Source organism: Vicugna pacos, chromosome 2, assembly GCF_048564905.1.
Source record: "Vicugna pacos chromosome 2, VicPac4, whole genome shotgun sequence".
NCBI classification, from domain to species: Eukaryota; Metazoa; Chordata; class Mammalia; order Artiodactyla; family Camelidae; genus Vicugna; species Vicugna pacos.
The window spans coordinates 119,723,103-119,745,042 of NC_132988.1; the positions used below are offsets into that span (position 1 = coordinate 119,723,103).

At 63.4% G+C, this 21,940-nt stretch overlaps 1 protein-coding gene across 1 annotated transcript in view; it reads right to left on the bottom strand.

Annotated features, from left to right (window-relative positions):
* DOK7 (docking protein 7) overlaps window positions 1–17,918 on the bottom strand; it is a 33,384-nt gene extending 15,466 nt beyond the window's left edge. Inside the window, exons 1-4 of the mRNA XM_072974465.1 lie at window positions 17,753–17,918; window positions 17,635–17,680; window positions 8,316–8,546; window positions 6,279–6,479 (exon numbers count right to left, since the gene is read on the bottom strand). Coding sequence (XP_072830566.1) covers window positions 6,279–6,479; window positions 8,316–8,546; window positions 17,635–17,680; window positions 17,753–17,806 — 532 coding nt within the window. The 5' untranslated portion in view covers window positions 17,807–17,918. The remainder of the gene's footprint in view (window positions 1–6,278; window positions 6,480–8,315; window positions 8,547–17,634; window positions 17,681–17,752) is intronic.
* Between the last annotated feature and the right edge of the window lie 4,022 nt (window positions 17,919–21,940).

Consider the following 21,940-nt stretch of genomic DNA (forward strand, 5'->3'; position numbering starts at 1 on the left):
TGCTCTCCGCCTGGGGTGCCTGCTGCCCCCCAGGGCCATGCCAAGGTGGGACTCAGAGGTTCGGGTGGGAAGGACATAACTCAGCTCGAGTCTCCACCAGCAGGAGAATTCTGCAAACCACAGCCTGCCGGCCCAGTCCATACAGGGCCAGTCTGGCCCAGCACAGGGATCTCTTGCTGGGAGAGCAGGACTTGGGGTCCCTCTCGGGGACACTATCACCCACTGCCCATGCACCTGGCTGCATCAGCACCAGACACTCCTTTGCCAGAGCCCCATGGGGCGGGGGTCACTCCCAATCCACAAGACGCTGCAGAGTAGCTGGAACTGGGAGCAGCCTGGGGGCCAGTCTTCCTGGGAGGCGAGGCGAGGGCATGGCTTGAGCACTGAGGGCGCCAGGATCCAGGCCGCCACTTGGTCTGTGACCCTGTGCTCCCTGCATCTCATATTAGGGGCACAGGGAGCCCCACAGTGCAGGTAAGGAAACTGAGGCTCAGAGGAGCTAAGAGACATGGCTGAAGTCTGGGGAATCTGTGGAGTCACACACTGAAATCCTAGAGTAACAGGGACTTCATGTCCAAGGACTCAGTTTCTCGCATGCCAGTCTCACACGAGGCCACGCTGCGTGTCCATGAGAACAGGGGGACACCAGACCTGCCCCTCAGGCTGCTTTTCTGCTTGGGAGAACACAGACGGAAGCAAAATACCCAGTGGAGGAAGCCCAGAGGCTGCGGAGAGCTGGAGCGGGAGTTACTGCAGCTACTCCTGCCCCACCGGGCCCCGCGGCCAGTCAGGCACTGGGGCTGGCGGGCGGCACAGCAGGGCCCGGAGAGTGGGGCCAGGCCACCCAGGGCCGGATCTCAGCTCCACCGTGCTCTGATGTACAGACCAGGGCAGGCGCCAGATAGCTCTGTGCCTCAGTCTCCCCACCTGTAAAATGGGGGTGTGCACACACTCCACAGGGTCAGTGTGAGGACAGATGCTTGAACACAAGTGAGCACTTAAAACCCCAGAACACAGAGGACCCTGCAGCGTGACTCTCGGGGTGACTATCGCCCCTGGTCCCATCTCTCCCTGGCCCCATGAGACCTCGGCCTCCCAGACACTCAGAGTGCCCAGAATCATCCTTGTCTGCAAATACGAAAATGGGCTACAGAAGGGTGGTGGATTCCGGGCCCAACTCCCACCCCAGAGCAGAGACTTCAGGGCAGAGGGCTGAAATCGACCACAAACCTGCCAAAAACGTGATGGGGCCCAGACCCAAAGGGGAGGCTGGGTCTCTGCGTATAAACCTGAACGGGCTCAAGACGGGGCCTCCGCACTGGCTACAACCTTGCCCTGGACGCCTCTCCGCCCCAAAGGCCAAGCACCGAACAGGCCTCAGCCCAGGCCTGCCCTCCTGGGACTCCCCGTCCTCCCCACCCAACCGCCCTGCGCCCCTCACTCAGGCCTTGTTAACGCTCCTGAGCCCACAGGCCCCGCCCACCGCACAGCAGCTCTCACAGCCTCTCCCTCTCTCCGCTGGTCCACACGGAGCACCCCCCACGCCCCCCACCATCCCATCTGCACCCTGGAGCCATAGCTACCACCCTCAGCACAGATCTGTCAGTCCCGCTCAAGCACCCTCAGTGGCTTCCTGCTACGCTGGGCTCACAGTGCCAGCTCCTACCGGCCCTTCTGTAACCCAACACTGTCTCCTCCTCCCCCGGCCTCACCTCTGCCCCCCACCTAACAGGGCTCCTGTACGTGCTGCTCAGGTAACCTGTTCCTGCGTAACGTATGTCTGGAGCACTGTTTCCCTTCCCCCCACCCCTTCCTACCCTTCGGCAGCTGAGCCAACTCCTATTCACCCTGTAGAACCCCACTCAGGCTCACCTCCAGAGGGCCTCCCCGATGCCCCTGGGCTGGGGTCTGTGGCCCTCCCTGGCTACCCTCAAGCCCCTGCAGACTCTAAATGTCTCGTGTCCATCTCACACAGGCTCTCAGTCTTCCCGGCCCCGCCATGTAGTCCTGGCTCCAACCCCTCTCCCAGTGCCTGGCGCAGAGGCCGCTGAACACATTCCCTTCTCCCCCAGAGTCCTGGCGTCCAAGACCAGGGGTTCAGCCGGCTCTGGCGAGACCCCCCGGTATTTGGACCACAGAGCTCAAAAGAGGCACCAGAGGATTATCAGAGCCGGACAGAAAGACGCGAGTGTTCTAAATACAGAGCCAGACAGCCTCTCCTTGGATCCTCATCCTTTACTCACCCACAAAAATCATTTTTAAATGCTCACTGTGCCCCGAGGCGCTGAAGGGTTGGCCTGGACCCTGAGGAGGGAGGGAGGAGCAGGGAGCAGCCAGCACAGAGGACATGGGGGAGCCTCTGCCACAGACATCAGGGACCAGCTTTGGACTCCCACCCTCTGCCACCTGCTGAATTCCTCAGCACCCAAGGACCCTGACCCTTGTGAACGCAGCCAGCTCACCTGGATGTGGAAATGCCCTTGAAAGGCCCTCGACAGGACCTGTCGATGTAAAAGAGGGGGACGTCCTCTAAGCCCCGCCCCCTCCCAGAAACGTCCGTTTGACCTAAGGTCCCGGACTCCAACTCCGGGCAGACCCTGTCTCCTGAGCCCACCATTCTCCCCATCAGCTGAGCCTGTCCAGTGGGGAGGACTCCCTGAATCTCTGCACCCCACCCTAGTGCGTCCCTCCCCTGCCCGGCAGCCCTAACACACACAGGGGCCTGTAACCCACCCAGAGACAGAATCAGCCCACACTGGGGACCTCAGGCTCCCGGCCACCAAGCCCAACCTCCATCCAAATAACCCAGCCAGGCTGCTGTCCATGTGGAGGGAACAGACAGGGACAGAGGGAACGTGTCCACATGTGGGGCACTCAGAGCCACACCAAGACCTGCACGCCTGCCCCGACCCCCTCCCCCACAGTCTCCAGGGCCCACTCCTGACATCCCACCACCGAATGTCTCAGGGCGGGTGAAGGGGGCCAGGGTCACGTTCGCTGCTCTCTGAAGAGTGGTCTGGGGTTGGGGATCCAGAGGGTATGGTTCTGGGGGCCCGGGGGCCAGGCTGGGACCTGAACCGGGGAGGAAATGTTAATTCTTTACATCCAAAACCTTCCAGGGCCTTCTGATGGTTCTAACCCACTGTCTGTCCCAGACTGAACATGCCCGGGGCCCTAGACCCCACGTGACCTGAATTCTAGAAACTTTACAGCCCAAGTGACCCTTGTCACGAGCTGAACAGGATCTCAGAGCAGATTCACATCCCAGAGCCTCTGCCTGTGGCCTTATTTGGGGAAAGGGTCTTTGTAGATATAATCGGGGGGAATTCCAAGATGAGAGCATCCCAGGTTGGCAGGTGGCCTGATATCCAGTGACCGATATCCCACAGACACGGAGGAGAAGCAAGAGGGAGAGGTCGTGTGAAGATGGAGCAGAAACTGAGCTAAATGCGGCCACCAGCCCGGGAAGCCCTGGGGCCACCAGGAGCTGGAACAGGCAGGAAGGACTCTCCCCGGGAGCCTCTGAGGGAGCCCAACCCCACTCAAACTTTGACTTTGGACAGAACAGTGAAGGAGTCAATCTGTGTGGTTCTAAGGGCCCCAGTTTGTGGTAATTCGCTACGGCAGCCTCAGGACACTAACTTCCCCCCTCCCACCCCGGACCTGAGCTGCCGCCCTCCTCCCGGGCGAGCCCAGGCCCTGAGTGGCCTGGTGCTCTGACCACACGCGCAGGGGTGAGCCATCCCTCCACCACCCAGCCCTGCGGTGAGTCTGGTGACGGTCTAGAAACCGGAATAGCCGGCGGAGCAGTGGCAAGCCTGTCCCTGAAGGAGAAGGGAGCCCAGCAGGACTTGCAGAGGGTCCAGACCGGCCCCGCCACCTGCTGCCCCCACCGTGCTCTCCAGCCACCGCTGACCAGGCGGGCTTGGCCAGGGGCCTCGGACGGGGACTTGAGGGGAGATGAGGATCCCCAGGAGGGACTCCCTTTGGGGTCGGGGTCCCTGGTGGACGGAGCACACCCAGACTCACACCCACAGGTCAGTGCCGACCGGCCGGGCCAGCGGGGCTTGGGGGACGGAGCTAACCTGTGGCCTCAAGCAGCGGCGCTGGGACGGTGCTGCCGCGGCTCATGCCGGGAAGGCCGGGAAGCACGGCGACGCGAGTGCAGCTCCTGCCCTCGCGGGGGGTGCTGCTCGGATGCCTGAAACGGCCGATGAGCCGGGAAGGAGTCCACCCACGCCAAGGGTCGGAATTTTAAACTCTGAAGCCTCAGAGGAAAAGTATCCCACGGCCCTATTACATTATGTCCGGGCAAATAAAACAGTGTCCAAGGAGCCAGCTGGGCCCCTGTCCCGGCCCCGCGCCGGGCACACCAGGGCCAACCCCAGGTCTGCACGCCAGTCCTCAAAGTGGCCTCAAGTCATCCTGTCTGAGCCTTGGTGCCCAGAAGGCCACAGTCCAGCGAGGATACTGGTCTCCTTCCCCCAGGGGTCCCTGAGCAGCTCCAGGGCCGCACATCCAGGGGCCTGAGGAGGGAAATGCACTTTGAGCATCCACGCAAGAGAGATGAACAAAGCTGGGCGAGGGCCCCCAAGCCCCCCACTGCTCTGGGCAGCACAGTGGCCAGGGCGTGTCCAGCAGAAAGGACTCTGACCGATGTCCCATCTGGCCCCTCCACGCCAGCCCCGGGCAGGCAGGCCAGCAGCTGTGCTTGCCCTCGCTCCCGAGCAAATCCCCAGGCAGGGAAGCGCACAGGCCTGGCCGTGGTCAAGGCCCCTCAGACTCTGGCTGTGGCTCCCAGGCCAGCTCCAGGGCCACTTTGCCAAACTGCCCATCCCACAAAGCCACCTACACCCCTACACCCCAGCCACACCACCCCTTCCTGCCTCTCTCTGCATCTCCAAACTGTTAATCTCCCCAGCCCAGGACGGCTGATCGTCACGAATTCAGTGGCTATAGCCGTCTTGCTGGCTCGAGCAGGACCTTGAACCTCACCTGCTTATCCACCTCTTCGCTGAGCATCTCTGCAGCCTGTGCCTCGTCCCCTCAAATGCAGGGTCCTGTGGGCCGCCCAGCTGGGCGGATGGATCACAGGCCCAGACCGGCCTGTTCCACGTCACATCCCCTTTGCAGAATGAGGGGACCAGAGGGCCAGCATCCAGCACACACACGCCCTCCAGTGCATTCCCTCCACCCAGAGAAATTCAGGCGTGACGGAGGCCCTGAGGCCCAGTGGAGCCCCACTCAACCCTGGCCGTACTGAGAGTGTGTGCCACACCTGTGGTAAGCCCATGCCACTGTCATCCTCACGTGAGGCTGCAGGTTGAGGGGTTAACGCCCCTTTACAGGGCTAGGGAAGTGGAGAGAGGTTGCCAGCAGCTCGGAGCCTCCATCTCCCTTCCACATGAGGAGGGGCTGATGCCCCTCACAGGTGGGTTTCCCAGGCTCCCATCCAAGCTCTGCCCTCCGGACCAGCACACTGACCGGAGCTGTCGAGGCCACCTGCCGGGTCAGCAGGAGGCCTGGGCTGGCCGCGAGCCCAGGGCAGCCAGTGCAGACAGGCTCAGCCCCCAACCCTGGGAGAGAGAAGACAAGGGACTTTGCAGCCCCCACGGCGACTACAGGTCCGGAGGAGTGCATTGCTCCCCTGCTCAGAGGACAGCGGGGACCCCTGAACACCCCATCCCCACTGTGCCCCAAACTCTCTGCCTGAGGGACTGTGTGGGTCCTCCCAGCCCCACTCCCAGCAGCCTGGGGGCCAGCTCCCTGGAGTGCTCACCTGGCCTCCGATGCCACATCAGTCCTCAAGACCCCTGCCCTCCCAGCTGGGTCCTCACATTTGGCCCTCATCTGTGATGTCAGGGCCTGGGTTTGGGGAGATCAGGGCCATGGAAGCTAGGGTGTGCACTAAGGTGTTTCTCAAAACATCCTTGATAAACACATCTATTCCTTTTTTTTCCCCCACTAAATCCAACTTAAGCTGTTCTGATGCTCTGGGACCTGGGACAAAGGCCGGTGAGCGACAACATGCGATCTGGGGATGCCAGGTGCCCCTCCTCTCCGCCTCCAAGCCCCTCCCTCCGACGGGGAAGAGCAGGGGCAGCCCCAAGGGCCCGAGGGGCCAGGCTCAGCGCTGAGAGCGGGGTGTTTGAGACATAACTCTGCCGTGTTTCCTAGCGGCCAGCCTGCGCGCGGGTGGGTCGGCATCAAGCCACAGTCCACCCAGGGAAGCCGAGAGGTCTGGGGCTGCCCGTGGTCCCCGCAGCCCACATACTTACAGTACCCACACCTGGTCCCGCCTTCAAAGATGAATCCGTTCGGCACAGCCCCGTAGCGCCGGAGGTCTGACAGCTTCCACTGCCCCGCGACAGCTGGTGGCACGTCCCTGGCCACCACGAGGATGTCATTGCAGAGGTGCAGGGTGGCGGGGCCGCTCTCCAGCGTGGTGCCTGGGGCCACCGTCACGTGGAACCTGTGGACTGGGGGCCGGGCAGGGGTGAGAGCGCACCACGGGGACAGAGGCGGCTGGGTGGGGAGCAGCACTCGGGTGTCAGCTCCAGAGGGCGGGGCTGCCCCCGCCCCCACACCACACCCCTACCCTCCGCATCTGCTCCCAGTGCCACATCTCTCCCCCAGCCTCACGGGGACCGCCCTGACCACCCCTCCTCATCCTAACAAGGCTGACGTGGCCTTGGCACACTCTGGGAAAAGCTCACATGAGCCTGCAGATAAATCCGCTGCATCAGGGCTCCTGCTCACAGCGAGTCCTCTGAGAAACCCCTATAAGGGCTGTGGGTTGGTCCCATTTCAAAGATGGGGAAACGGAGGCCTGGGAAGCCCAGCCCCTGGTCAGTTTGTGAAGAGTCCAGGGTCTGCCTCACAGCCCAGCCTGGCTGCACGGACACCCAGGACACCGTGGACCCCTCCCTCTCCAGTCAGGGGTTGTCCCTGGAGCTGAACATGACGACATGCTCCCCGAGGTCTCCTCCAGCACCCAGGTCCCTCCTTTGCCCTAGAAACCCCTCAGGAGGACAGTCGTGAGCTCTTCTCTCCCCAGTGCCCCACCTCGGAAGGGGGCACACCCTGGAGGAGCCCAAGAGCACCTGGGGCCTAGCTGCCCACCGCCTGTGTCCACCAGCCTCATCTCCAGCCCTGCCCCCTCCTCCCCGGAGCCCTACCCGCGTCCCTGCAGTGGGGGCCTCGAGGGGGTCCTGACGTCCAGTCTGTCTGGCCCAAGGTGGCCAGGTGTCAGAGACCCCATCACAGTGTCCTGGTGATTCCTGTCAAGGAGCCAAGACAAGGCACCAGCTGCCTCTGTGCAGGGACCCTGACTGCCCCCAGCAGAAAAGGAGCCGTGCACGGAGCCAGGCTGAACTGGCAGGACCCCAACCGGAGGGCTTTCTGGAAAGACGCGGCTCTCCCTGTCTGCCCCTGCACCCCCTCACTGAGCTATCCACATGCCCCATGCATGAGGCTCCTGGCCTGGGGGCTCCCGGAGGAGGGAGGGGCTGCTGCCTCCCACCCCCTACCCCTGGCTGGGCTGGGCTGAGCTGAAGTGAGCCAGGCCCTCACCTGGGGCAGAAAACCATGGCCAAGTTCAGTGATATTTTAATGATTATTTAAAGAGTAAAATCTAATGCAAAAAGCCCATGGTGAGTGAAACATCAAATGTTTAAATAAAGACCAGGCTGGTCAGGGCTGTGGCACCAGGGCGGGAGAGAAGGCGGACGTTCCGGGCGCTCAGAGCCTGTCTTCACTTTAAATTCGAACACTTTGTTCATCACAGGCTCTGGGCTTTAATTTTGAATTTTTTAAATACTGTGTTAAAACATCACGGGTCTTTGCGGCTCAGCTCGGGGTCCACCCACCTCTGCTCACACAGCCCGCGGGGCCAAGAGGTGGGCCGGGTCCTCCCCGTCCGCCTCCAGGACGACCTCCCAGGAGCACGGGCACCCCCCGCAGCCCCCTGGCCTCCCTGCCACTCCCTTCACCCCAGCTCTGGGCTCGGCCACCAAGCTAGGAAGCAAAGGGCAGCAGTTTGCGAGGTCAGTCCACTCAGACGCTGCTCGCTTTCCTCAAAGTCGCCAGTTCTGATGAACAGGGTCACGTTAGGGAGTTGAAAGGGCCTCCCCCCAACCGCAGCCGGGCCCCTCCAGGCCGGGACACAGCCCTGAGCACAAGCCGGGCAGAAGGCGTCAGCAGGGACTCGGGGCCACCCCGAGTCATGTCCCAGCCTCTGCAGCCCGTTGCTCAGTGCACCACGGGACAATCAGGGCAGAGGCTGTCCCCTCGGACCCCGCGACGACGTCACTCACCCTCGCCGAGCGCGTAGCGGATCCGAGCGTCCCAGGCACACATGGCCTCCCGGCTGTCGAAGCCCAGCATGACGGCCTGAGACAGGCAGACGATGGCCAGCGTGTGGACCAGGCCCTCGTAGGGCAGGCCGGGCTCCAGGCCACAGATGTCCTCCAGTGTGAGGCTGCTGCGTTCCCGGAGCCCCTTGGCTCGCTCCGACTTGTCCCTGTAGGCCAGCATCAGCAGGCAGTCTGCAGAGGGCGCCAGAGGGGCTGTCAGGGGTGCCAGGCCACGGCACCTCCGCCCCCAAGTCCCCAGCATCCCCCACGCCCGAGAGTCCAGGTCCGAGACGTGACCCCAGGCCAGCCACTCAGCCACTCTGGGTGCCCTCCCCTTTGTGCACGAATAGCACCTCCCACCCTGCGCGGCTACAGGCTGCACGGGCAGTCGCAGGCCCGCACCGCATCCCGGCTGGGCCTGCCCACCTGCGCCTGGCCCCAGCCAGTGCGCCCGCCTGCCCCAGGCTCTGGGGCTGCAGGGCAGCTCAGCCCGCGACTGCGGCTTCCCGCCACACCTGCACCCACTTTGCCTCCTGGGTTTCTTGGTTTCCAGGGTGTGACTTGGACCCCAGCCCTGGGGCAGGGAAGAAGGCCACTGAGCCTTGGGTCCCACTGCCAGACACTACCCGAGCCACCCCCAGACCCGTGCAGCAGGCCCCGGTCTCACTCCCGGCTGCGGGGGACGTGCCCACGTCTGTCTCCTCAAATTCCCGTTCTCCCTCAGCGATCATAGTCGCTGTCCTGGGACCCGGGAGGCAACACGCAGTGCACTTGGAAGGGATGCAGTTCCAGATGTGGCACTGCCCCCCCGCTCACCCGTGTGGCCCTGGCAAACTGCAGTAGAGCAGATGACATGCGTCCCTCCTAAGTGCTCCTGCGCCCGGCCCCAGCTCCCAGTCTGTGATGAGGGTGCGGGGTCTGGGGGCCCAATGTGAACACCTAAACACTGAAGTGTGACACAACCCCGAACCCTGCATGGAAGCCGGAGCAGGAGAGGATGGGGCAGCAGGACACGGCCACGGAAGGAGCAGAGGCTGCTCCCACCTGAACCCTCTGGAGAGCGGTCCCGCCACCCCAAGCGACCACCAGATCCCAAACGCACTTGACTCAACACTCATGTTGGCACCAGACGGAGCACACATGTGGTGTTTCCTGCCCGGCCCGGCCCAACAAACCACAGGCACAGCACCACCCCCTCCCCAGAGCCAGAGGGGGCCTGAGCGACACGGAGGCCTGGGTTCGCAGCCTCTCCCTGCGAAGGCCGGAGGGTGGACGGTCTGCCCGGCCCCCTGCCTCTGCCGCCGGCGTGAGAGCAGCTGCAGACAGTGGGAACCAGCCTGGGTGACGGTGTCCTGACAAACCCGTGTTGACTAATCCAGGACTGTGATGGGGGAGCTTCCTATTCGAGACCTTGTCTGTAGTGCTTGAAATGCTCATATCAGCAAAAAGCCAAGATGTTCCCATTTTGAAGGAAAGCACAACACGGGACCCAGAGACACCCCCTGCCCACCCAAGCACGTTCTCCCTCGAGCGCAGCTCCCTTTGGAATTCGTGGCCCGACCCAGAGAGAAGCAAGTCAGACGGACCGCATGAAGGCATGTGTTGTTACGGAAGTGTCCCCCAGTGTGTCACCAGATGCCCAAGAGGCGACAGCTTGGGAAGGGGGTGGGCACAGAAAGACCCCCAGTAAAGCTCCGCTCAAGGGGAGGCCACCAAGGCAGCCACGGAAGGGAGCGCAGGCGTGGGGACAGCCCCGCCGCCCACACACCGGAGGCTCTACCCTCAGACCCGCCGACCACCTCCCACCACCCCTTCTCCGAGGAAGCCGGCCTCGCTCACAGTGGTTTTCCTGTTTGCTGTCTGCCCTCGACCCCTCCCCGGAAGGGGAGCTCTGGACGGCAGACCCTCTTCTACTGGAGCAAGGACAGCCCCATCGCCTGGGACCAAGGACGGTGAGGACCTTGTGTCACATGAAAGGCCATTCGCTTTAGTTGTGGCCGGACCAGCAAGGCAGAACAAGACTGTCACCTCCTTTGTTCTAGGAGTTATGCTCCCAGTAATACAGCAAGGTCAATAAACCTTTCTGTAAAGAGTCTGACAATTACTATTTTCGGAGACCTGGGCCGCGAACTCTGCGACAGCAGCTGCAGGCCACACGTAAGCCAAGGGCTGTGTTCTAATAAAACTTTATTTCAGAAACGAGCAGCCAGCTGGATTTGGTTCACGGCCCCGTTTCGCCAACTCGTGGTCTAGAGTCAAGTTTGCCGCAGGAGTCCCTGCGTCGCCCCACAGCCCCTCACACCTTCCGGCCGCCTCCTGCTGCCAAGCGGGTCCTGCCGCCCCGGACGCCTGCACCGCAGGCTGGTTTGTGTGAGACTCCGTGCAAACGCCGGCATCTGTCCCCGAGACCCTGCTCCTGGCCCGCCCAGCCTTTCTGAGTCCTGGCTCTATCCGAAATGCAGCTCCTGTCCCACTCCTGAAGGAGGTCTGAGAACCAGTGCACACCTTCGCCCACCTGCGGTGACCCCCAGAACCTGCAAACAGGACCTGATTTGGAGAAAGGGTCTTTGCAGGTGTGATCAAGTTAAGGCTCTCAAAGCGGTCACCCCGATCATCCACGTGGGCCCTAAACCTAGAGATGAGCGTCTGTGAGCGACACAGACACAGAGGAGAGGCTGCGGGAAGCCGAGGCGCAGGCAGACGAGCCGCAGGCGGAGGAGGCTGGAGTGAGAGGCGGGAGGAGCTCAGCGCTGCCGCCGCCGCGGTTTCGGACCTCCAGCCCCCAGGACTGTAAGTGAGCACGTCTGCGTTGCTTGAAGCCCCCCAGTCGGTGGTAATTCGTCACCACAGCTCCGTCACTGATCTCATTTTTAAACATGAACAGAACAGGGTGAGGGACAAGGCTGCGGGATGTGCTCCCGCCTTCTGCTTGGTGGGAGCCGCCCAGAGCCACAGCTGACGCCCACCGTCAGACTCGGGGCCGCTTGGCCCCCACTGTGGGCTCCATTAGCTGAGGTGGAACCCAGTTCACGGGAGGGGGCTGGGTGGGGCGCGGCAAGTGTGGGACCCAGTGGGGCCCTGGGATGGGCAGCTGCTCCGAGCTTTCTCCCCTCCCCATCACCTCGGGCCACAGATTGATCCTATTTTTAAAACCCATTCTGTGGGGGACGCTGTTCGGCACAAGCCGCTGCAGGAGCAAGCACCAGAGAAGCAGAAATTCTCTGTCCGGGGCCTGAGACACAGCAGGGCCGGGCCTGGGGAGACGGCGCCGCCACCGGCCCTTCCTGCCGACACACCAGCCAGAGGAGCATGAGAGCCTGCGTGGCTGGCCAGCTCAGCCAGGGACCACACTGGGAGCATCCTCGGGGCACCCACCACTGTGAGGCCTGGTCAGCAGCTGAGGAGGCACCAGTGGCCTTCCCGCCCCGCACCCTGGGCCCCCTACTCAGATGGCTTCTTCCTCCCCACACCAGGCCACGTGGGCCCCGAACCCCCGGCTCCCAGCAGCACCCAGCCAAAGCGTGGGGCTGAAGGGGCACAGCCTGGCCCGGGGCCATCCTGACTCCCGTGGCAGGAGATGAGGAGATGAAGCCGCCCACAGGGCCTGGAGGGAGGCCTGCACTAGGGCAGCTCGCCACCAGGATGGAGGGGACCGGGCCGTCATGGTGAGAGGAGGCACAGATGGCGTGATGACAGAAGTGCCGAAGATGCAAACCCAAGCAGTGAGGACCAAGGGGGCCCGCACAGGCACGCACACCATCACACACTCACGTACGCTCACACAAACATCCACTCGCTTGCTCACGCGTGTATGTGCTCACACGCACGTGCACACACGTATGCCCTTGCACATACACTCACACACACGCTGCGTCCCTGTGCACAGGTGCCACGGCCCGAACCCACGTCTGGGACTGGGGACCCATCCCTCAGATCGTGGAGCCTCCACTCTCCGTCTGAGAAATGGACGCCACCCACCGCACGGAGTGGAGGCGCTAACACTGCCCCAGCCTGGCACACAGAGGCCCTCGGAGACACCACACACCCACGTGCAGAGTGGGAGGAGCAGGGACCTCGGCCTGGGGCCTGGGACAGTCCCCATCACCATAAACACCAGGGAGAGCACACTTTGGGCCACGCACACCCGCCTGGGGGTTGCCCCCCCCCCGCCCTCCAGTGACCTCCGCCCGCCCACACTGAGCGCGGGTGCTTAGGTGCAGGACAAGGCAAACTCTCTGGCACCCCGTCATCCCACACAGGGTCCTGCTCATTGAAAGGGCCACTGGAAGACCCCCACTGGGGCCCCTAGGAGCCCACCTCCCTCTCCTCCCAGCCTCCCCTACAGCACTCAGCCCACTTCATTCTGCTCAAGAGCAGCCCGGGGACCCAGGAGACAGAGCCCATCTCCTGTGGAGCTGACACCGAGGGGGGGAAACAGCCAAACTCCAAAAAATGTTGATAAAGAAGAAAACTATGAGCAAGTGCCATTCAGGGGACCAGAACAGGACTTCGATGAAAACGGCTGCTGGGGGCCCTGAGCACAGGGGTCAGAGACTCTGCCAGCAGGGACAGTGGACTCCCGAGTGATGTAAGGGTCAGCACCACAGGAAACAGCATCATGCTAGAGGGAACAGCCAGTGCAAAACTTCAGGCCAGGGACCCAGTGGGCAGGGCCAGCAGGAGGGGCAGGGGAAGAGCGGTCCAGCCAGGTGAGCCTGCCAAGCCAGGCCGAGAGCCTCGTCCCGGCCCACCAGGGGGCCCTGGGAGCTGCAAGCAACAGAGGACCCAGCCTGGCTGCGTGAGGAGAACCAACACGGGGTGACAGCAAAGCTCCAGGCTCCTGCAGCTGTCCAGGCGAGCGGCGCTGTTGGCCAAGGCTGGGCAGAGGAAAGGGGGCCCGAGGCGAGGCTCTTCTGGAACCATGGTGACAGCCCCGAGGGGCCTTTCTTCTGCCAGGGGCAGCACTAACTCCCAGGACCTCTTGGCAGGCACATGAATGGGGGAGAGAAAGAAAGAGGATGATGCTGGACTGGGGGGAACGCCTGGGGAGGGGATGCGGGGGTGGGGAGAGGATGTGGGGGTGGGGGGTGGCGTTCTGTCCTGGACACATAAGCCAAGAGGCCCTTCGGACACCAGGCGGCGTGCACGCCGGCAGCTGGACACACGCGTCTGAAGATGTAAAAATAACTGTGGAGTCATGGGCACTCAGAGGCGTTTACAGCCCAGGGCTGAAAGCCTGGGGAAGGCGGCTGAGGAAAGGAAATCTCTGGGCCTTGTAGGAGGCAGGGGGCCGGCCGAGAGGATGGGGAGCTGGGAGAGGAGATGGAGGTTAATGCCTACCCATGGGACGCAGCCAGAGGAGCGGTTGCTGGATTTAGCCCTCAGAGGTCACAGTGACCTTGAGGTGGTGCCTTCAGCAGAGCAGCAGAGCAGCAGGGCAGGAGCCTGAGGGGACCCTGCAGTGGGGCAGCAGCCTGGGGGTAGCCCTGGGCACTGGGGTGGGGGCTGCTGACCGGCAGAGCTGCTGGTGCCTCAGGCCAAAGTCAGGAGGGACCCTTCTGACCCAGAGGCCCAGGCCCGTTTAGGATACAATTCAGGGAGGAAGCAGGGGCAGGCTGCCCCAGCGCATGGGCATCAGCGCTGCAGACAGTGTCCCGGGCCCCTCCCCACCCGCCCACCACCCACCCACCGTCCATCCACCCTCCACAGGGACCATCTCCAGGGCCCAGTGAGGACCCATGCAGGCCACACAACCAGTACAAGCAGAGGCAAGAGCTCAGCCCAGGTGTTCTGATTCGCAGCCTGGAACCAGGGGCTGTAGGAGGCCCTGGCCCTTTGGCGAGGTCCCCATAAGGCCAGGAGGGCTGGCCACCGCCCATACCCTGTCCTTGGGCTTCCTGCCCAGCCAGGACTGAGATGTCAGGCCCATTCCCATGGGACACAGATGATCCCAAGCCAGGAGGTGGGACCGGAGAAGGGACCCTCCCCATCACCACCCGCTGGGACCCCTGTCCCCGTTGGAATGTGCCCACCTTAGCAGAGCTGCCGCTGTGTGGGAAAGGGGCCAGCACAGGCCAGTGGGACAGCTGGTGTGGCCTATAGGGCACGCGCCCCAAGGCCCCTGCAAGCTTGCTCGGCCCGGGTGATGCCCTGAGTGGCTGGGTCCACAGCACCTCATCTGGCAATCCCAGCCCCTGCCATCCTGCCTGTGACAGTGACACTGAGTCGAGGACCCTGCCCTCCAGGAACTCAGCACCAGGTCTGAGAGCAGGGATGGGGGCGGGGGGACCTGAATTAACACCTCACCATCAGTGGTGGGGTCAGGTGTTGACTTTCCAGGTAGCCAAGGAGCAGTGCAGGCTGAAGGCAGGAGGCAACACCTAACCATTCTTGGGCCAGGCTCCTTGGGTCTCCAAGTCTCAGCCCCTCTGCCTAGAATGACCCAAAGGTTCTGCCCGCTCCAGGGCTCAGGGTCCCTCCTGGCGGCTTTTCTAGGCTGAATCAAGCCCTGGTGGTCCACACGGGAAGTGGTGAGGCAGGGTCCTTGGAGCTCAGTGTGCCAGGAGCCACCCTGGCTGCTCGGGACCCTCTAGGTGCCTCCCCTGTGGGCCGCCCCCTCCATGGGCCAGCCGTGCACGATGCCTCTTCCCACTAATCCTTAGCCTCAACTTGGGGAGGAAGAGCGAGGCCGCCCTGGGTCCCCAGGGGTGGGCTCAGGCCTCCCTCCTCCCAGGGGGCCTGGCCCAGAGAAGGGACCCAGACAAGAATTCCTGGGCCAGGACAGAGGTGGAGACCCCACCTCCACCAGGGGCACAACCGCACTGAAGCGTTACTGCCTTTTATAAAGACAGTCACTCATTTTCATGAAAGAGGAGCTTCCTTTCCTTTCACTAAACTTTGTTATAAGAAGAGTAAGTGGTTCTGGTCAAGAAAAGCGCAAACAAGAAAAAACCCTGAAAGCCAAGGGGCCCCCCTTGTGGGCACTCCTGGGGTGGAAGCAATGTTTAAAAACAAAGTCCTGGATTCTTCCTGACAAGAAGGCAGAGCGGCCTCTCCTTTCTCCTCCACAGGCCCCTTCTGTGCCGCACCCAGGACCCGGGGTCTTAGTTGCGAGGCCCCCAGGTACGAGGACTTGCCCCCTCAACCCAAGTCTACCCAAGAGAGCCGGTCTTCGGGACAAGTTGCCGCACCCCTCATATCCAGGCCCCCGATGCGCTCCGGGTGGGGCGGCTCATCAGCTAAGGCCCAGGGAGGGGAGAGCGAGGGGACTCCTGGCGGGGGGAGGGGCTGACGGCCCCCAGGACCACAGCCGCCAGCACAGGGCTTGAGGGCGAGGGATGGCTGGTGAGAGCAGGGCGTGAGACTTTGGAGCTCCCTCCAGCCAAGCACCTGGAAGACGATGACCGCCTGACCGCAGTCCTCGCGCAGCATGAGGACAAAGGAGGTGCTGCTAAGATCACCATCACCGGCAGTGGGCGACCGGAGACACTGGGGACAAGGACGTTAGATGCCAGGCTCAGAGCAGACGTCCACCCAGAGGAACCACGTGTAACTTCCACTACCCCAATTCCCTCCGTCCCAGCCCCAGGGCAAGATCCTGCCTGGAATGCCCTCCCCCTCTGCTTCCCCTCAAACCCAGCCCTTGGAGAGGAGACTCGTCTTTCCCTGGGATCCCGTGGCGCTCTGCGGCTAGACAGCGTGGGAAGACCCAGCAAAGGCTTGCTGACCGCTAAGTCCACTGACAGACTCAGAGCTAAGGCACTGACGACCCACTGCCAACTCCCGCAGTGCAGGAGCCCCCCCCCCCACAGGTGTCCTACAGGGCTGGACAGAGCTTGCCTCTCAACTAGCTCTTCCGGATACTGGCATGAAATCCACCACCGGGGGCTGCAAATCACTACTCAGTCCCACCAAGAGGGACAAAGGACACCCTGGGGCTGGTCTTCCGGTGGGGCACCTGTCCCAGAGGCCTGCACAGGCTCCGCCTCACCACCACCCTACCAAGCAACCCCCAGCCAGCAGCCATGCCTCGTTTCCAGCAGCAGCTGGCCACAGCCTCTTGGATCAGCATGGGCCTTCTCCACACCTCCGTCTCCACCCTCAGCCTGGCCAGCGCCTCCACTCCCTGCCTGCCACAGCCCCCTCTGTCCCCACAGCCCCTGCCGCTCCCCTACCAGGCCTCCCTGGAGCTCCCCAGGACTAGGACCCCATGGCACCTGGCACGGAGTCTGGGCGTGAAAGACCAGCTGAATGAAGGGTGCATGGAGCCCAGGCCACCCTGGAGGGGAAGCTGAGGCCAAGGCAGGAGGTGAGTGTGTCCGAGGCCCAAAGCAGGCCCTTGTATTGCCACCTCAAGGTGGCAGCTCAGCAGAAGGGATGGAGGAGGGGAGCCCGGAGGGGCACAGGCAGGGGCCCCCCACAACAGCCTCCCTGGGAAATGACATACATCCCGGGCACCCTGGAGGACTCTCTAGCAGCCCGCACTTGTGAGGCAGCGTGCACTCACACCCCCAGCGTCCCACACAGACCCCTGGGTGCCTGGGCCGGCACCAGGGCACCTGTCTCCTGAAGCAGCTGCAGCCACGCAGCCCAGAGCCTCCCAGCTGCGCCCGAACCGCTCACTGCGGCTACAGATGCCCAGCGCCGGGCTCCCTGCCGCCTCCTCCCAGCTGGGGGCACTGGCTCTGGTCAGGGAAGTGGGCTGGGGCCATCCTCTCCTCCCAGGACCCATCCCCCGACATGAAATGGAGTTCACTTTTCTTAGGCACAGGAGCAACACTCTGTTCCTACCTGGCCACCCAGCCTCAGCTCCATCTGGGATCCACACCGCCTGGAACACCCATCCTGACTTGGATTCAATGACACAGCTCAGTCCTTGCAAGCGCAGGGAGCCCCAACTTTCTACGGTGCTCCCTGCTGCGTGATGGGGGAGGGGGCCAGAACGGTCTTCTGTTCTTTTGGCCCTCCGGCCTCCACGGGCCCCTCCAAGCCCCTTCCGGCCTCAGTCTGCCCTTCTGCAAAGGGGGTCCCTGCCCGGGGATGCGGGTCTGAAATGACCGCTCCCTGGCTGATGAGGGTGCAGGAGGGTCCTACCTCCCGGCGTCCCGGGCAGGCACAGGCCGAGGCCGGAGCGCTCTCCGGTTACAGCCCTCGGCCCCGGCGCCGCCGGCTATTTCGGGCGAGCTGGCCGCGCTCCGGGCGGGCTGGGCGCAGGAGGCCACCGGCGCCCGCGCCCCGCACCCCATGCGCCGCGTCCGCGCCGCGCCCCGCGCCCTCTCACCTGCCACCGGCGACGGCTTGCGCAGCACCAGCCACCTACTCTTCCACTGCGGGGACAGAGGGAGCGTGAGCGGCCGCCCGCGCCCCGCGCCCGCCCCGCGCCCGCCGCGCGCCCCGACCTTCTTGCCGTCCCGCAGCTTGACCTGGCCCTCCACCAGCGCCGCCTCGGTCATCTTCTGTCATGGTGCCCGCGCGCCCGCCGCGCCTCTCCCCGCCGCCCCGCGGCCACCCGGCCTAGGGTCACTTTCAAAATAGCTCCGGGAGGGCCCTGGGCTGGGCCGCGGGGCGGGCGCGGCGGCGCGCGGGCGGAGCCGAGGTGCGCGCCCGCCCGTCCCTCCCCGCCGGCGCCCCGCCCCGGCGGCGGGCGCGGCGGCACCTGGGGCCACCTGAGCCTCCCCACCGCCCATCCCACCCCGCCACGGGCAAAGCACAGCCTGGGGCGCCGGCACTGCTCGTCCCAGTGGCCGGGAGGTCGTGGGGGCAGGTGCTTCCCTCCCAAACGCAAAGGAAACAACCGACGGAAACTGAGGGCATCCGTGTGGGGGCGCGTCCCAACTTCAAAGCGTGTCTGCAGCCAAGTTGGTTTCACCCTCTGGCACCTGTCCCTCCCACCACCCCTGAGCTGTCTGTCAGACACCACTGACAACAGACTGATGGCGAGCTGACCCTGGCCGGACCCTGCCGACCCCCAGCCCCTCCCCCCACCTCCTCTCCCCCCAGACACCCCCCTCCCCAGGTAGGGTGCTGGAGGGGGGTCCACTCATGTCCCTTGGAAGCAGGGACCCCAGTGCAGGTTGCTGCTGGGTGGAGAATGGGACCCAGGACCCCTGCACACCATGGTGCCTGCGTCTCCGTGTCTGATGCCCCTCCCTCCAGGGCTGAGCGCTAGCTGACCCTCCAAGTGAGGATGGCTGCTCTGTAAAGGTCCCACCGGAGCCCCCGGAGCAGGGCTGGAGTGGGGGCGCTGAGCTTCTGGGCCTCCCCAGCTCCTCCTTGTAGCTCCAGCCCAGCTGCCTGGATTCTTTTGGAGCCCAGGTGGTTTGGGGGACCCAGCAGGTACACATCTCGGACTTCAGCCGCCGTCTCTAAGACAGCTTCCAACACTCACTCCTTCAGGGAGCCCAACAAGATGAGGAAAGCGGGGAGAAGTGACGCACCCCACTTGAGAGCCACCCTCACGGGGCTGACACTGCGGCTGGGAGGAGAGGGGAGGGCTAAGTGGGGTCCTGCTCCCCAAAAACCCTGGTCGGGCATGTGTGTGTCTCCATCTGGTCCTGATCTTGCTTCTCACAGAGAAGGAACCAACGCTTAGAGCTGTGGGAACCTCCAGAACTGACCCACAGCTGCTGTGCCCAGTGCCAGGCAAGGAGCTGTGGGGGCAGGCGGAGCCACCGTCCTGGGCACCTCCTCCCCACAGTCCCCGGGGATCTGAGAGGACAGGTCCCTGGTGGGCAGCAAGCTTGGTTCTGACGCCCTGGGGGTCTTGCCAGGGCCAAACGCACAACAGGATCACGCTGGGCCCCCGGGAGCAGCTCTGTGTTCCCTCCTCTACCCCCCTCCCCCGGCGTCACCTGCGCCACCACCAGCCGCCTTCCTCTGAGCAGTTGCCTGGCCACAGAGCCCCATTCATGTTCCCCACACATCTCAGGCCCCCAGGGGCTGGCCCAGGACAGCCGGCGTGGAGCCGAGTGGCGGCTGGGGGCTGTGGCCACCAACACATCTGCTGCCCCGGGCGCCTGGCACTTGGTCAGCCCTGCAGGGAGAGGCAGTGCCCTGCTGCATTCCCGAGTGACTGCTGGCCCTACCCCGGCTCCTGCCACGCTCGGCAGCTGCACCTGCTCCCGCACCAGCCCCGGAAAATGCAGGCCGCTGCAGGATGGACAGCACCCCTCCCCCGCCCCTCCAGAGGCTGGGCGATCTTCCGGCCCAGCTCCCACTCCCGGCCCCTGGGTGGGCTCCAGGCCTCTCTACTAAGTTCCTGCTGTCCACCAAATATTTGTTTCTCCACTTCCTCCCCAAGGTCATGTGGAAGCCCAGCCCCCAGTGGGTTAGTATTATGAGGTGGGGCCTTTGGGAGGTGATCAGGTCATGAGAGCAGTGTCCCCATGACTGGATTAGCGTCCTTGTAAGAAGAGACATGAGGGATGTGCTCTCCCCACCACTGAGGACACAGCAAGAAGGCAGTCGTCTGCACACCTGGAAGAGAGCTCTCACCAGGCCCCGACCGTGCTGGCGCCCTGATCTCTGACTTCCAGCTTCCAGAGCTGTGAGAAGCAAATCTCATTGTTGTTTCAGTCTGGCAGTCTATGGTCTGTTTGTTACAGCAGCCAGAGCCTGCTCAGTTTCCCTGGCTGCTGTAGCCTGAGTTACTGGTTGCAAGTAGCAGAAACTGACTCTGGCCACTGAAGTGGGAAGGAATTTGCTGGGAGAAGGTCAGGCCTCTGGAAGAACCCAAGGGAGGCTGGAGATCCAGTGGGAGCTGCAGAGGCAGGGCTGCAGGGAAGCACAGCCTCATCGCTGAGACTGGACGCTGCCCAGCCCTGCACCACTGCGCGGCTGGTCTCCGTGGGCGTGGGGCGGCTGCCTACCTCCAAGGAGCCCAAGCCCATGGGTCAGAGCTGTACCACCGGCCGATACACAGCCACAGGCACTGCTGCTGGGCATCAGGGCCAGGGACGCTGCCACCACTAGCAGACCCCGTGGCCACAGGGTGCTGTCACCCCATTACTGGCCCTGCGGCCACGGGACCTGCCACCATACACTAACCCCTGCCCAAGTGAACTTGAACAGTCACACGACTTTTCTAGCCTCAGTTTCCTTTTCCAGCCCGATGCTGTGATGATCAGGTGAGCAGATGTGTGTGAGGGCAGTTTGATACATTTCGGATGAGATGACACAAGAAGGCTTATGACAATAACTGTGAAAAGGGAGACAAATAAATTCATAAAAGTGTAACTTCTGGGCCTGGGGAGGGCAGTGTGGGAGGAATCTGAAGACGCAAATAGAAGGCAGCTGGCTGCCACTGATTCAGCACGGCTCGCTCCAGGAATGCCAGGTTGGCTCGACGTCAGACAGTCTATAACCGCAGTCACCTCTAACAGATCCACACTCAACACCCACAGGGCAGGGGTCCGGGAGGGCTCACACCGGGCAAAGGCTGCAGCGGGGCTGAAGCAGCGCAGCTCCCGGAGGCCAAGAACAGGCGCTCAGAGCCCGAATTCCCGAGCGGGAGCTGTCCCGCCCGCCATCCTCCTGTGGCGTGGGCACCAGCGTCTGTCGCCCTGGCTGCGGTCAACGTGGGGCGAGCCCCAGTCTGCTTCAGGGTTCTGAGCCCCACCTACGGCACTTGGGGCAACGGGCACACACACTGTTGCCCTCCCAGCACCCTGCTCTCTTCCTCCGGCTTTGCTGGGGGCACCACACGTCCCTGGTGATTTGTCTGATTCTGTCACAGCAATCCTGCCCCCCCTCCCCAGCCTCCTCTGCTGTGAGGTGTGGCCCTGTGACCCAACGCAGGCCAACGAGAGCTACATGCCAATCTGCTGGAGAAGAGGGCTCTACGGAGACGCTTCCTCTCCTGACAAAGGGACATGTGTCAACGGCAAACCAATGACAGCACGTGGCTGAGCGCGGGACTCCCCGCTACGTGATGGAAACAAAGCTCTCCCACCCCAGCCACATCAGGCAGGCTCCGGACACAGCCCTGAGACCGGGCCGAGAGCTGCGTGACGGTGGAGAGTGATGCGGGGAAGGTGCATCCCAGTGGCTGAGTGAAGAGGAGGAGCAGTGTGGCTGAGAACACTCTCAGCAGCAGAGGGAGCCACGTGAGCAAGGGCCTGGTCAGCTTCAGCAACACCAGGAGACCGGAGCGGCCGGGGCATAGTCCAGGAACAGGGTGGGCAGAAGAGGGGCTGCAAGCAGGTGGAGTCAGACCGAACAGAGATGAGGGGAGGCTCCAAGGTCGGGGGTGGGGGGAAGGAACATGGAGAAACCCTGGCATGTCACCCAGGAGAGGTGGCAAGACCTGGTCCAGGTGGGGGCTGTGGAGATACAGGAGAGAAGGAGGCCTGTGGGTCCAGGGGCAGGAGAGGTGAATGCAGACTGAGGAGAAGGACCCCTGCCCTTGGGGCTGCTCTGGGCAGAGGGCCCATCCTGCAGTGGGAAGGGTGGCACTGGGACACACTGAATGCCACCTTCTTCCTGCCTGTCCCAGAGACCAGAGCTCCCAGCTCCCAAGGCACCCAGTTCTGGGCGCCCCTCTGCCCTGCCTCTTTTCCTGACTGCAAATGTCATCACATCTCCACCCT